The 14,998-nt window shown below is 32.4% G+C and overlaps 1 protein-coding gene across 1 annotated transcript in view; it reads left to right on the plus strand.

The window, feature by feature from the left end:
- The window catches only part of SYCP1 (synaptonemal complex protein 1), a 67,128-nt gene extending 56,538 nt beyond the window's left edge, over positions 1-10,590 (plus strand). The window contains exons 29-33 of the mRNA XM_039356906.1: positions 370-396; positions 883-1,029; positions 4,549-4,689; positions 9,298-9,384; positions 9,465-10,590. Of these exons, the coding sequence (XP_039212840.1) occupies positions 370-396; positions 883-1,029; positions 4,549-4,689; positions 9,298-9,384; positions 9,465-9,608 (546 nt within the window). The 3' untranslated portion in view covers positions 9,609-10,590. The remainder of the gene's footprint in view (positions 1-369; positions 397-882; positions 1,030-4,548; positions 4,690-9,297; positions 9,385-9,464) is intronic.
- The last annotated feature ends 4,408 nt before the right edge of the window (positions 10,591-14,998 follow it).

The raw sequence follows: 14,998 nt of genomic DNA on the forward strand, positions 1-14,998 counted from the left end.
AAGGCTAAGACTTAAAGTGTTAGCAAATTTGGAAAAATCTGAAGTGGATAGCATTCACCAACTATTTTAAATAAATTATACAATATAATCAATAACTTGGAGCAATGATTGAGTCAAGGCAAGCCAATTCTGTGCTGGCTTAATTTTACTAATTTTACACAATTAGGTATGCTGATGGTTACAAGCGTATCCATTCAACTGAATTAGAAAGTTAATATGGCTTATTTATCAATTTTCATTTGCTAAATTTTCAGCTGAGAGTAGATGTTAAGGTCCCTTCTGAAGTTAAATGACTTCTTAATCAAAACACGTTACATTTATGGAAAAAATCCTTTTACTTGATTTGTTTTTCTTTTTTTTTATGTTCAGGAAAACCTAGCCAGAGAAGCAAATCAGGTGAGGAGAGCATGCAGATCACAGCTTTAGAATTCTTTCTAACTCCTTCATAATAGTATTGTTCAAGATCATGTGGCCAGGAGGGGGGGGGGCTGAGAGCATTTAGGATTTTTTTTTTCTGATTTGGCTGCTACCTGGTCTGGCTCATTTTTTAAACTTAATATAACTTTGCTGACTTCTTCCCTCCAAATCAAATTTAGTCTTGATCTGTTCAGCTTTCAAAGTATGATCGTGCTGATCATTCAGTTTTCAGACACAGGCCTACTAATAGACAGGTAAAGTCCAGAGTCCCTTAAGGTAATTTCTTTCCCACATTCTGTTTGGCTGGAAAAGAATACAAAACATAAAATTGAGTGATTAACTTTCTTTGTCAGAATTTTTTATACTCTAAAGTAATTTTATCTTATAAATTAGATTAATTCAAGTTAGTTGAATTTATGGTTTCTTTTTATTATTTTGTACTGTTCTTACTATATTTAATTTTAGAAACTACAGGCATCACTTGTAGAAGTTCCTAAAGCTACTAATTCAGACCCTCAGTCAGTTAACTCCCAAAAGAACATATATCAACATTTTATACCTGTTAATGAGAACATAGAATATACAGAAAAGTCTTCATGGATACCTGCCAAGGTTTGTTTCTTAACAAATTATTTTGTTTCCTTTTCATTTATTTTAGATTTACAAAGACAGTATGAAGATGGTTTTCAAATATTGACCATTTAATATTTAGAGAAAATGTTTTAAATTTATTTTTATTAATTCAAGCCTTTTTGGTACATTAGAACCATTAAGGCACCAGACTAGAAATCAGGAGATTCTGAATTCTACTTCCATTTTAGGCACAAAGCTAACTGAATAACTTTGGAACTGTAACTCTTGCCTTAGAAAAGAGATAGCGGCAAACCATTTTAAAAAATATTTCTAAGAAAACACAAAGGACAAAAGAAAAGCAACAAGAAAACAAAGAAATAAAAATGGGGTGGAATAAAATACTTACATATGAATATATACATATAAATATAACCTCTAACTTATAAATGTTATCATTTTTTAAAGAAAAGTAGTAGTATTACAGTTGCATAAACATTACACTGAAGTGATGTTTCAAGTGCGAATTCAAGAAAATGAGATTTAATACAGCGATGAAAACAAAAATTAAAAATCAATTTTAAAAATAAAAAACAACTGTGTTTGCAAGAAAAGGCATTTAAGCAGCCACTCTCCCTTTTGTTATTTTCTCTTTTCCATCAGTATTAATGGGTACATATTTTTTAATTATTTTAAACATCTGAAATTATTACTTATTTATTTAGATTCTTTTAATTATGTTTAGTTTTCTTTTTTTTCCAAAAAATTCCATCTTAATTTGCCTTGTGTTATATATTATATATAAGGACGCCATTCTTGCTTAAATGTGGTTAGATTTCTGTTATGAATATATACAATCAATCTTTCCATTGTCACATTTTCTTTGATTTTGGACTTTCAAATCTTGTATTGTCAGCAAGGTTTGTTTTCTTTTGCAATGGGGGCTGGATTCTTATCACTCTTGGCATATACCTTAATAAGCTGTGGTACTTTTTCATTTTGCTCTCTAGGATCAATATTTGTGGTTTCCACTAAAATTTTATTTTCAGAATTTTCTAAAGGCTTTGGTATGTTTTTTCCCCCAAAACTTTTGAATCTTTTTGCATGAATGCTATATATGGCAAAAGTTACATTTCTAATATTTATTGTGTGATCTATCTATTTTGGTAATTATTGCAAGAATTATATACCATTTACAGAACATTTTATACCAATTTTCTCTCCTGTGTGGCTTGGTGTAAATTTTACTATTTTTTTCCATAGTCCACTATCATTTCTTTCAAAATTTACATTCATTTTATCATGCAATTTTTAATTTGTTTTCTCTTCATACCTTTTGTATCATATTGGCATAAGTAATCATCTCTTTCTTATCTTAATTATCCTTGAGATAAAAATGTTTGAAGATGATGATGATGCTAGTGGTAAAATTGTTGGACTTTCAAGGGATTTCAATTTTTTTAAAGAATTTTATTAAATTTCATAAAAAAGAGATAAAATACAAAATTATGACCAAATAGGAAAGATGGGAATGGAATAGCAAGGACAGGTTTAAAAAGTAAAATTAAAAAAAACAAACACCAAAAATAACAAAAAAGGATTACTTCCAACTGTCTTTAATACAAATACAGTTATACAATTAAATACACTCTTGTTTTAGTTTAACCAAAGAAAACAGATTCAAAACTGAAAATATAAAGGTATACATACTAAACAATCACTTAATAATTGCAATAGTATATAATATCATAATCTCTTAATCTGAATTAAATATATAGCCCATACATATATCATATTATGAATTCCAAAAGTAACCATATTACCAGATTACTAATTAATACTATCTGTGTGTTTAATTAGTATAATTAAAGTTTTAATTATACTAATTAAATAGTATAATTTAATACTAATTAAATTAGAAATTAAAAACTAATTTAAATACTAAATAAACACACACACACACATACATACATGCATGCATAAATTGCATAGTGTAATGTAATATAACCCTAAGTAGTAGTAGTAGTAGTAATAATAATAATAATTAATAATAATAATAATAATAACAATAAAGTTGGAAGGGACCTTGGAGGTCATCGAGTCCAACCCCCTGCTCAGGCAGGAATCCTACACCATTTCAGACAAATGGCTGTCCAGTCTCTTCTTAAAAACTTCCAGTGTTGGAGCATTTACACCTTCTGGAGGCAGGTTGTTCCATTGGTTAATTGTTCTAACTGTCAGGAAGTTTCTCCTTAGTTCTAGGTTGCTTCTCTCCTTGATCAGTTTCCATCCGTTGCTTCTCGTCCTGCCTTCAGGCGCCTTGGAGAATAGCTTGACTCCCTCTTCTTTGTGGCAGCCCCTGAGATATTGGAACACTGCTATCATGTCCCCCCTCATCCTTCTCTTTGTTAAACTAGACATACCCAATTCCAGCAACCGTTCCTTATGTGTTTTAGCCTCCAGTCCCCTAATCATCTTTGTTGCTCTTCTCTGTACTCTTTCTAGAATCTCAGCATCTTTTTTACATCGTGGTGACCAAAACTGGATGCAGTATTCCAAGTGTGGCCTTACCAAGGCATTGTAAAGTGGTATTAATACTTCACGTGATCTTGATTCTAGCCCTCTGTTAATGCAGCCCAGCACTGTATTGGCTTTTTGGGCAGCTGCAGCACACTGCTGGCTCATATTTAAGTGATTGTCTACTAGGACTCCGAGATCCCTCTCACAATTATTACTATTGAGCAAGGTACCCCCTATACTATACCTGTACATTTGGTTTTTCTTGCCTAAATATAGAACCTTACTTTTTTCATCATTGAATTTCACTTTGTTAGATAGCGCCCAGTGTTCAAGTCTGTCCAGGTCCTCCTGTATCTTAAGCCTGTCTTCTGGAGTGTTGGCTATTCCTGCCAGCTTGGTGTCATCCGCAAATTTGATGAGTTCCCCATCTATCCCCGCATCCAAATCATTGATGAAGATGTTGAAGAGCACTGGGCCTAGAACAGAGCCCTGGGGCACCCCACTACACACTTCCCTCCATGTAGATGCAGTTCCATTGAGGACCATACACTGAGTACGGCCGATCAGCCAGCTATTCCTCAAAAGGTTTACAGCAGAGGTATCAAACTGCCGTGCCGGCCTGCGAGCCCGTTGCATCATACAGAGACTGCGCCCACCCCAGCTATAGCAATGCAAAAAAAGTCACGATACATTGCAACACGTCATGTGAAGCAGCAAGTTTGACACCTGTGATTTACAGGAATAGTAATGTACATAGTTGAATTTTTTTCATGGGGGAGCAGTCTTACTGGGATTATTATTATTTTGATTCATTAGGATGTTCCATATCCTGTCCCTCAAGTCCTCTGTATATGCACAAACGAAAATGTTAATGTGCTATTACCTTGTGGAATTGTTTCAGATACCTTCCCTCATAAACTGTAAGAAATTGCATCAAGTGAGACATTTAACATTATGTTGCTTAAAACATTTTAAGAACCCCTTATGGTTTAGCTGTTTAAAAGCTATAATAGCTTGTTTCTAATATTTTATTTTTCATAGACATATACTGTAAAGACACCACCAAAATCTAAACTGCTAAGAGAAAGCACCAATTTAGTTTCAGAAGGAAGAAAAAAGAAAAGAAAAGTTATTTTGGAATTGGATTCTCGGTCAGACAGCTCTGACAATACTGACCTCCTGGTATTAATTTAAAAATTACTCTTGCTTTTTATTGAAATGGCTGGAAACATGTACAAAAAGTAGAATTATTTTATTAATTTAAATAATAATATTTAATGTAAGTTAAATAGCTTCAACTGTTTCAGTTATTCATGATTTTGAAATTATTTTTAGAGCAAGAGCAGGGCATTCATCAGGGCTTGATTAAAAAATTATGAAAAGGAAGTTATAAATAAAGTGAAAATATTTTTAAATTGTAAGGTTACGGGTGTAGATGATATGACTGGAAAAATGTAAATATATAGGATGGTGTCTGGGCAAGAGAATCTTTTATTGACTCTCAATATTGCCAACATAGTAAGGAAGACTAAGAGATACAAGCAACTTGCTTCAGAGATTCCATAATAGCTTCTTTGCTTCTGGTTTATTAAATTTTTCCCATTGATGGATTCACTTTATTGTAATTTTTTTTGCAAGCCCTATTGCACTCTTTGAGAAGGGGGTGTTGCATTATCAATAGAATAGGGAAATATGATGAAGAACACAAGAAATGTAAGATCAAAACAAGGAAATAACGTAGAAAGAACTTGGATTTGCAGAATAATTCCAAAGATGAACAACAACTTAAACTAGAAGACTTGCTATAGTGCAACAAGATAAGTGAGTTCAGTTTAAATTTTTATGCCTCTCTTAATAATCTGCAGTATTATTCAGGGAAAGTGAAGAACTTGTATCTCTTGAGGATGGGATACAATTAGAAAATAGGGAGGATGTGAATATGTGAGAGTTGAAGTTTCTTGCACTGGTGTTGATATTGATTTGATGTATCATGTGAATAAGAAATACAGTACACAACCTCTCAAGGAAAGTGGGCTGGCAATATAGAGATGAAAAAGATTGGAAAAATAAATCATTTTGAAACTGTTATTATCATGACCTGGGTAGAAACTTTCCCCCTCCAGACAAAATTATGGTGCAAATTACTACAAGTGAGATGAATAGGAGCAGATAAAATTCTTTTCACCCAACTTCTTTGACGACAGATTAACCAAAGTGACCTAATGGACAATTAGTGGTTCTAATCTATTCTGGATATAAAACAAATATAACGTTTAAATACTCTTTCTTCTTGCAGGAAAGATGGATATTTGGGGTGTGGGAGTTGGCAAGGGGGAAAAGGTTTAAATTATTCCAGTATAGATTTTAAACTATATTGATATTCATCCTCTGCTAAAGGGGCAGTATTCTATTTGAGGCAGAGGGAAACAATGGCAATTGGAAAGAGCACCAAATATACTATTTCCAAAGAAGATAAGCTGGTGTGAAGAATCAGATTCAAGGTCAGATTTAACTAAGCATGAATCCTTGGAACAAATAAGGGAAGGACAGCCAGACTGGAGATGAGAAGAAAGGGAGAAAAATATTTCCAATCCAACCTTTATCAACCTGTTCTTACCTGAACCAAAATAAATCTTTTATTTATTGGAAATAAGAAGGACTCATTAACAACAGCTGCCATTTCCAATTAATCATTTAAAACTTTAATCCCAATAAATTATAAAAAGTGGCACATTAACTACTTAACTAAAGGTCAGTGAAAAAATAGATCAAAAGACAAAATCAAGTTAATAAGGGAATTAAAAGGATTTAGCTCTTAATTGGTAGCTATAGATGAAAGTAAGCAAGTATAATAGAAACTTTCCCAAAGGAAAAAAGTGAGTCAGTAGACACAAACAAGTGATACTGAGTTCATTCTTAAAAATCTAACTATTGTGTATCAAAGAAATATTGAAGGCTATAATTGAAAATCTGTGGGGGAAAGTGCTGCTTAAGTAGGAGAGAAATAAATACCATATTATACATGGATAATGTAGCCATTTATTTTAGAACATCTACTGAATGAAAAATAACAAAGTCCTGGTTCTGTAAAAAGAAATTGGATATTAATCACAAACTATTAAAATTACATTTTTGCCAGAAAACCTAAACATATCTGGTGAATAGATGGGCATCTAAGTATCTGGCAATGGCATTTTTTTCTGATAGTAAGAAAACATATATAATATATTCTTTCCAACATGCATAGAGAACTGCAACTGTCAATCTTCAATTCTTGAGATATACATGTAGTAATTATATTCCAGCTGCCTTTAAGACATTTCAAGTAAAAAAGATATTTTAGGTCCCTGATTGATAAATTTTTAAGCTCAGAGATTCAGATGTGAAGATACATTCCTAAAACAATTCTATGTCTTCATGCAGACATGATGAAAACACAGGCAAGAATATGGTTATTTTAAGTTCAGACTTGAATCTGTGACCTCAAAAATACTAATTAAAGTCATCCTATTTTCCTGTGCAGCAGCTAGCCCATTTCATCCTTGATCGTGGCTTACAATTTACATGGAATATAACATTAATGTTGAAAATTAACACTCTTAGGCTTTCTCCTGTTAACCTTTTTCTGATATGGAAAAGTTTGTACAATGGTGTAATAATGATTATGAACACTAGGTTTCTCTAATTGTTCCTGAAAATTGGAAAATTTTAATAATACCAGCAGTATATTCCAGCAGTTAGAAGCTTCAAAGTGTTGAAAGCTTTTCCATTGCTGTGTTTAAAATATTTTCCTTCCATAGTTGCAGAGAAGAAATACAAGAAAATTCTGTATATGAAATAGTGATGCCATTGTAAAATAAGCGAATTGGGACCATTGAGCATGCCCTTTTTCAACTGCTTGCTATATATAAATTTGTATATTAATTTGATCTTTCTGATATTGTCAAGATTAGCAGAGCACAAATGCTATTATAATGAATTATAATGCCCCAGTAATATTTAAAGTTTTTTCCTTTTATGTTGCAGTTTACAAACTTTCCAGAAACTGATTAGGAATAAAAATTGTGTAAGCTATGAAATAATGTTTGGTATTTTATAAATTAAAGCTAACTTGATACTAAATATCTGATTACTTTTAGATATAGACTAAGTATAACCATCATTACTGTCGTAGTTCAGTGTTCTTTTTTCTATAGGTGGATAACAAAATACATGTAGCCTTGGAATCCCTCCAGCAGGTCTTGGTGGAGAGAGTAACTAACAAAAATTCTCAAAATTTGGAAATAATTTTTCCAGATTTGTAAAATAAATGGTTATCCCACACATATATGTATTATTATTATTACATTTATTTGCCGTCTATCTTGCCATGGGGCTACTCTAGATGGTTCACAATCATAAAAAACAAAAAAAACCTAAAAAGTTTAAACAAAGCAAAAGTAAAAGAGAACAATAAAATATCCAAGGAAAAAGAAAACAAAGAAAATACATCAATATGATTAGTAAAAAAGTATGTGCAAGTGGGGAGCAGAAAACAGGGGAGGGGAGGTGGCATCTGCTACCAATGTAGCAGCTACCAGTTGAACTCCCCTTTGGGTCCATAGGCCAACTTGCAGAGCCAGGTCTTTAGGCTCTTACAGAATGATAGGAGATTGGGGGCAGGTCTTACCCTGGTGAGTAGGATGTTCCAAAGAGTGGATGCTGTGGCAGAGAAGGCTCTTCTGGAAGACAGTAGTGTTCTTTGACTTATATTTGGTTATCTAGAAAGTATTCAGATAAATTGTCAAACTGTAATGTATTAGGATTACATGAAGCAGGTGTCTTCCATTAATGTCCATTCAAGCCCAGAATCTCAGGAACGGCTTTGCCATAGGGAGTAAATATGCCTCCTAAAATGCTATACATGGCTCTGTTTCTTGTAGGATGCATTAGATTCTTCACTTGGAAATTATTTTTCCATTATCTAAGGATGTCATTCACAATTATTGAATTAAGTGAAATGAAATCTGTAAAATAAAAGGATGGTCAACTGGGCATATTTTTTATTCTTCAGTGCTGTAGGATTCCAGTTAATGAATTGATATTTGATACTATCACTATGATACTATCAAAATTCCCAATTAATTTATCTGGAATTCCTTCCAGACTTTCTGTAAGCATTCAATGTTTTCCTTCAGAATACACCTACATTGTATTTGTTCTTGATTTAATGGTATTTGTTTACTTTTCTCATTTATAAATGCCATATCTAATTAGTCTGCTGAGACTTTATTAACTGATTCCACAGAAATATTGTTTAGAGAACTGCATTATACTGTTACGTTTATCAACTGTCTGAATTATACTGTATATTCTAGGAATATTGGAATATGATTAGGTTATTTTTGATTAGAGATTTGGGGGACTTATTCATTGTAATATATATTTCATGTCCACATTTTTATTTACTATACACAGAAGCCCTACATTACATGTGAAAGCAAAAAAAATGTAAGAGTTCTTTTTTCTCCACCATTGACTAATACTTTCTTGTCCTATAATGTACGGAAGCAGTGAGGGCAATGAAGATTACTGTGGAACAGATGGCAAAGAGTAGATCTCCATTCATACTATGAATTTAGATCACCTTCTTTGTGAACTGAGAGAGAAAGAGAAAGAGTAGTACATTTTAGTGGCTAATACAACACCCTAAATGAGATATAATTTAGTTTTTGTGGGATCTAATGAAACATGAAAGAAGAGATTCGGTAGATGGAAATATTTACTTTTAACAATTATTTTTCCCCCAAGAGTATTGTAACAGAACAAGAAATGTTTAAAAAGCTGAATAAAAATTACTCAGAATCTTCTCATCTATACGTCCGGACACCAAAGCAGGTATTAGTAATTCCCTGGAAGCCAAATTTGACTTCAGAATGACTACTTACCAAATACTAAGTCAAGCATTTTATCTATAGATTCAAGCTCCATCTATTCTGAAAACTCCAGGATCTTCGATGAAACTTGCCACTGTAAGAAAGATGCGAGAGGCAGGATGGACTGCAATCTCCAAAATCGACAGAAGAAAAAAAATGAAAGAAGCTGGAAAGCTCTTTACTTAAACCAAATATTTTTTCTTTTTAGAAGAATTAATTGTTCAGTTAGATAATATATTTAAATTCAATGTTATTTTTCTATTCGTATTGTGTGGGCACATAGATTGACATGCCCTTTGAAGCTGTTTTGCCAAGTGTATCCCAATATCTTATCCCAATACCAGGTGTAGCATGGGCTAGCATGTTGAAGAGGCCACTGCTGTGTCTTTATTGTTTTGCAACATATTTCGAATGATATTTACAAAGAAGCCCATCTCATTGCCTGCATTGAAATGAAATACTCTGATGATCAGAGTCAATATAGTTCTGCAAAGGAGCTCCACTTCACACATTTTGTTTCAATAACTTTTGTTTTTACAGTAATTTATCCCAATTCTTTTGAAAATATATGTTGAACAAATCTCTTAAAAGCTTGTCTTATAGAGCAACCCATTTCTTGTAGATACAATTGTATATCAGAAGTATGCACATCCCTCCCTTAAGGATTTGACCTGTGAATAAGTAAGAACAATTTTTAGTAAGCAGAATAGCCTATATTTTCTCAGTAGAAAAGCAAAGCAAGATTTCTTCCCTTAACCCTTTGTTAGTTTTCCCATGTTTTCTATAGGTTGAAGTTAATGTAACAAATAAGAATGTTGCCATTATTATTATTGAAAATATAGTTTAAAAAATTATAAATGTTTGTTATTTACCTAAGTACAGTAACACCAATGAAACAACCTGAAGTTTTTCGAAGTGGGAAGCAAAATATTATTAACTGTTATGGAAATACATTGTGGTAATAAAATTATTTTATTTTCTCATATTGAGTTAAGTCATATTCCTAATTGGCACAAGGATTTAGCCACATCCAAAAACACAGTCCTTTATAGCCTTCCTAGTGATCCTGAATGTTTTCATAAATTGGGATTAATATCCAAGTGGTTTTTTTTCCAGGAAAAAAATTGTCCAGGTTATTTTAAAGTATAAGTGATAATTTTGAAGCTCATCATCTTCATGCCACCTCATGCTAAGATTAAATTAAATTTTTATGCATTTTTATTGTCAACACATAATTTGGGGAGTTATCTCATTGTTTTGGACAAGTAAAAGCATTCTGATACTACAAATATGTCTTCTGAAGCAGCATAAATGTTCATTGTAAAAGATTTAAGCAAATTATATCATTGGGAAAATAGTATAGATACAAATAAGCAAGAATTACAGACTTTATTCAGTAAAGTATTTTAAATCCAGAATATCCAAAGTGAATAATCAATATTCATGCTAGATTACAAGAAGTCAAGTGTGGTCAAAACAATAAAAATGTTACTGTAAAAAGAAACTTTTATTTGAATCCAGCTGTTGCCCATGTTTTCTACTCCCAGTACAACACCTAAATTCATCCTGGCATTTTCCAAAGGTCAGGTAGCCAGTACTCCATACGTTTTAAAATGAAAATATAAATGTGTTTTGTACATGAGATTAGTATCAAATGTTACAGGAGCATCTTAATGAAGCAAAGATGAAGAATGTTAGCAAAGGAAAGGAACATACATTTGAACTGTGATCAGGGTTAAAACAAATACTACAATCTGGACTTTTTGCTGAAACTGGACAGAAATAGTAATCATGTTTGGATTTGTGGATGGATAAAGTTTAAGATACAGGAGGAAGTGATTTCTATAATGTAATATCAAGTTGCTTGTACTTATGTGAAAGTAATTTCTTTAACTTTTTTCTTTTTTCCCTTTTTCCCTGCACTTTTAATCTCTATTCTGCCTCTTTTTGATTTCAGTTTGTTTTACTTTTTACTATTAAAATCGTTAATAACAGTATTTTTAAAAAAGAGAAAATCAATACATTAAAATATTGATAATAAAATCATTCTTTACCCAAAATGAATATTTGATTTAAAATACATTTAACTAGTTCAGTGAAGGCATTGTAATGTGTATAATCAATTATGATGTCTTCCTTTTCTCTATTAAGAATATAAAGACAACCTTAGAATTCTGTGCTCTATAAAATTGGCAAATAGGTGTTCCTACTGCATTGAAGTAATAGGTCAGTGCTACTTAATTTAAAAATTCAACAAATGGCCTCAATCTTTAGAACAAATGTTGAATTTTCTTTCAGTCTAAATGTTAAAGCTAGTTTACATAAGATATTGTTTAAAATGCATATTTTGATCTTTCATATTTTCATATATATTATCTTTGCACTGTGCCTGTATGGTGAGTCTGAAAGCTTGTCTTGGATGCCTGGATGTTCACACCTTGGTCCCATCCCCTGCTTTGAGTTAGTGGCTTGGTAGTTTTCACTGCCACTATCTAACTTTTGGGGAGCATCTTACTTGTGTTGCCTTGCTGGAAATAAAAATCAGGAGTGTAAACTGCTTTTCTAATATGACTTCTAATTGTGTAGTTTAAAGTTATGTGACTAAGGGGTTCCTTTCTTCTTTCAGAAATGAGCATCCTCATTAGGAAGAAGGAGGGAGGGAAATTCTAATAAATGCAGAGTTACCTTGCTTGATGTCAGCAACTAGAAAATCTAAAAGGCAGTACAAAAGAAAATGAAAGAGATGCTCTAAGTAAGCCACAAGATGGTGCTTGTCTGCTACAAGTATAAAAAACTAAAAGAAAATTGAACCAAAATCAATTTAATATTTCAGAATTCCAGATTTTATAGAAATAGTATAATTTCATGAGTACCAATTTCCTCAGTTGCACTGGAACAAAAAAGACAAGATTGTTAGCACAGCATTTAACTCAAAAGATTTAACTTTTAACGCTCCTCACTAAACATTCTTACATTTCCATAGATAAGTTTCCTAAAACGTTTATTTCAGTGGTTCTCAACCTGTGGATCGGGACCCCATTTGGGGTCAAACGACCATTTCACAGGGGTCGCCAAACAAGGCTGTCCACCATTTTTCCCCCTTTTTCTTTGGCCACGCCCCTAGCACCTGGTGATGTATAAGTGGTTGAGGGTCACCACAACATGGGGAACTGTATTATGGGGTCGCGGCATTAGAAAGGTTGAGAACCACTGGTTTATTTATTCATTTTATATAGCCTCAAATACATGAGTATGGGTGGCTAAATAGCAGGAAAAGTCACAAAAATAGCAAATAGCAAACACTTTTGTTGCTTGCCATAATTTTGTATCATCAATTCCTGTAGTGGAGTCTTTCAACTTGGTGCTGACCAGAGTGCTGATCTAACTTCCTCTTCTATTACTAGAGCTTGTAAGTAGGGAATATCTTCTCAGGAACTTTGGAGATTGACACCTCTATAATATTTCAGTGTATCCCTTCAATTTTTCTTTTGATCTTTGAATAAATTACTATCTGTCTATGTTATCTTTTAGCATACCAATTTGAGATTAGAATGACTTGATTCCTTTGAAAGATTTTCCTTTTTTCCCCATGTCCATTTCTATCTTCAATTCTGCCAGGTTTCTGTTGCTCTTTGTTAAGTCCTTTCCTAATATTTTTGTCTTTCTTGGCTTTGTCTTCATGTATTTTCCACAGTTCTGACATACTGTGGATAAAGAGTCCTTTGACAGCTGGTCTTTCTAAACTGCTTTTAAGACATTCTGGGTAAGATTCTGCTTCCTGTCAACTTACTGGATTTATATCCACTTAACACATGATCCAACAGATGTTTCCCACTTCCTATTCAAATGTAATTCTTTACAGGAAGCAAAAGCAAAAATGCTTATTTTTTCAGTAATAATCTTACATTTATGCAACATTGTGATATCTTTAAATTGCCTGAATTTTTAATATTAATCTTTCATTTTCTGTAGCATTTATCTCTGGAGCACATCTAGTGCTTGTTATTTCAATTGGATGGGATTACTCATTTGATAGCAATATAAAAATGGTAGCTTCCATTTCATGAAAGTGTAAATGATTGATGTCAGTTAGTAGGTTGTTTTGGTTAAAAGAAAGGTTAAAAATGAATGATTCACAGTTAAATGGCAAGGACCAGCTGTCATTGGTTGGCATTTTCAGATTTTAGTGACTCTTGGCGGTCATTAATTTAATAGATAGTCAGCATTAAATACAATAGATTTGAATTAGGTTTGTCAGTCATAGCAAGATTAAATATAAAACTGATACATTGGTGTAGGTCCTGGACAAAACTTTTCTAGAAGAGAATTCTGAGAATATCTGGAGCAAAGCAAAATTACATATACAGAAATGTAATGTCACAGTCATGGATAATGTTGCTATATGTTGGAATCTTGCTTCTTTTTGCTAACCATGAGAATTCATCTATCATAGAAAATGAAATTATTCTTTAGTGCAGAAAACCAGAAATTTTCAAATGATGTCATATGAGTGATATTAAATGACACATAGATAACAGTTATTTGACATTATGAATATTTAATTTTATAATGTTCAAATATTTTTTACAAAAGTTTTGGACACTCAAATGTATACCCAGCTTCTTTTATTACAATTTAACTTTGCAAATTATCTTGGAATAAATGCTAATGGGAATAAATAAGAAAATGTGTACAATACGAACACTTTAAAAAGTTTAAATATTATAACCTCCATTATTAAACTTTTCAGTATTCCTAGATACCATATACATTTCCAGAAATCAGCCTAATAATGGTCTATAATTATGCTGGAAAATAAGTCAGGAGGATGATTTTATAATTACATTTTCTGTCCCACAGTTATTACATGTAATTTTAATGAGTGTTCTATTGAACTAAACAGAAGGGTTGACCAATATTTTCTAAGAACCTTCCTCCCTCCCCCTCTCTCCTTCTCATACTCTATCCATTTCTTTTGTGTTATATTTCTGAGTTTAAATAATTGTAATAGTCATATTCTTCATAGCATGCTTGCTATGCAATCAACAAGAAAGGATGGGAAATAAATTAGTGCTGGTCTCAGACATTCAGTCTATTTTTCTCATGTAGGCAAATATATATTATTAAAGGTTCTAAGAATGAAATAACTAATTTCCTGTGACCAGATGAACTTTTTTGCTAAATAAATAAAAGTGCAGAAAATCGTGTATTTTTTTTTAGTTGTATTCATTGTGTATCAGAATTTTGACTCCTTTATTCTATATATATCCCTCACTGAAACTAACTTCATTATATTGGAGATGATGTCTGTACAAGAGTTTATGGGCACTTCCCTAGGGCAATTTTTCCATTTTCCTATGTTCTTTAACCAAGGAATACTGAAAACAATATGCCAATCAAATTGTCCCTTCACTTGACCAATATGAACCTAGAAGCAGTGCTATTTATTTTACAGTATGTCCTGTCCAAGCTGCTTCTTAGACTTCATGAACTGGGATTTATTGTAGAGCATTTTAATACTCGAATAACCAAATCTCATTGATTCCACACAAAAGGAAAAGAAATGCATAAAGATC

This window comes from Crotalus tigris, unplaced genomic scaffold (genome assembly GCF_016545835.1).
Source record: "Crotalus tigris isolate CLP2741 ecotype Arizona unplaced genomic scaffold, ASM1654583v1 scf7180000018838.1047803, whole genome shotgun sequence".
NCBI lineage: Eukaryota > Metazoa > Chordata > Lepidosauria > Squamata > Viperidae > Crotalus > Crotalus tigris.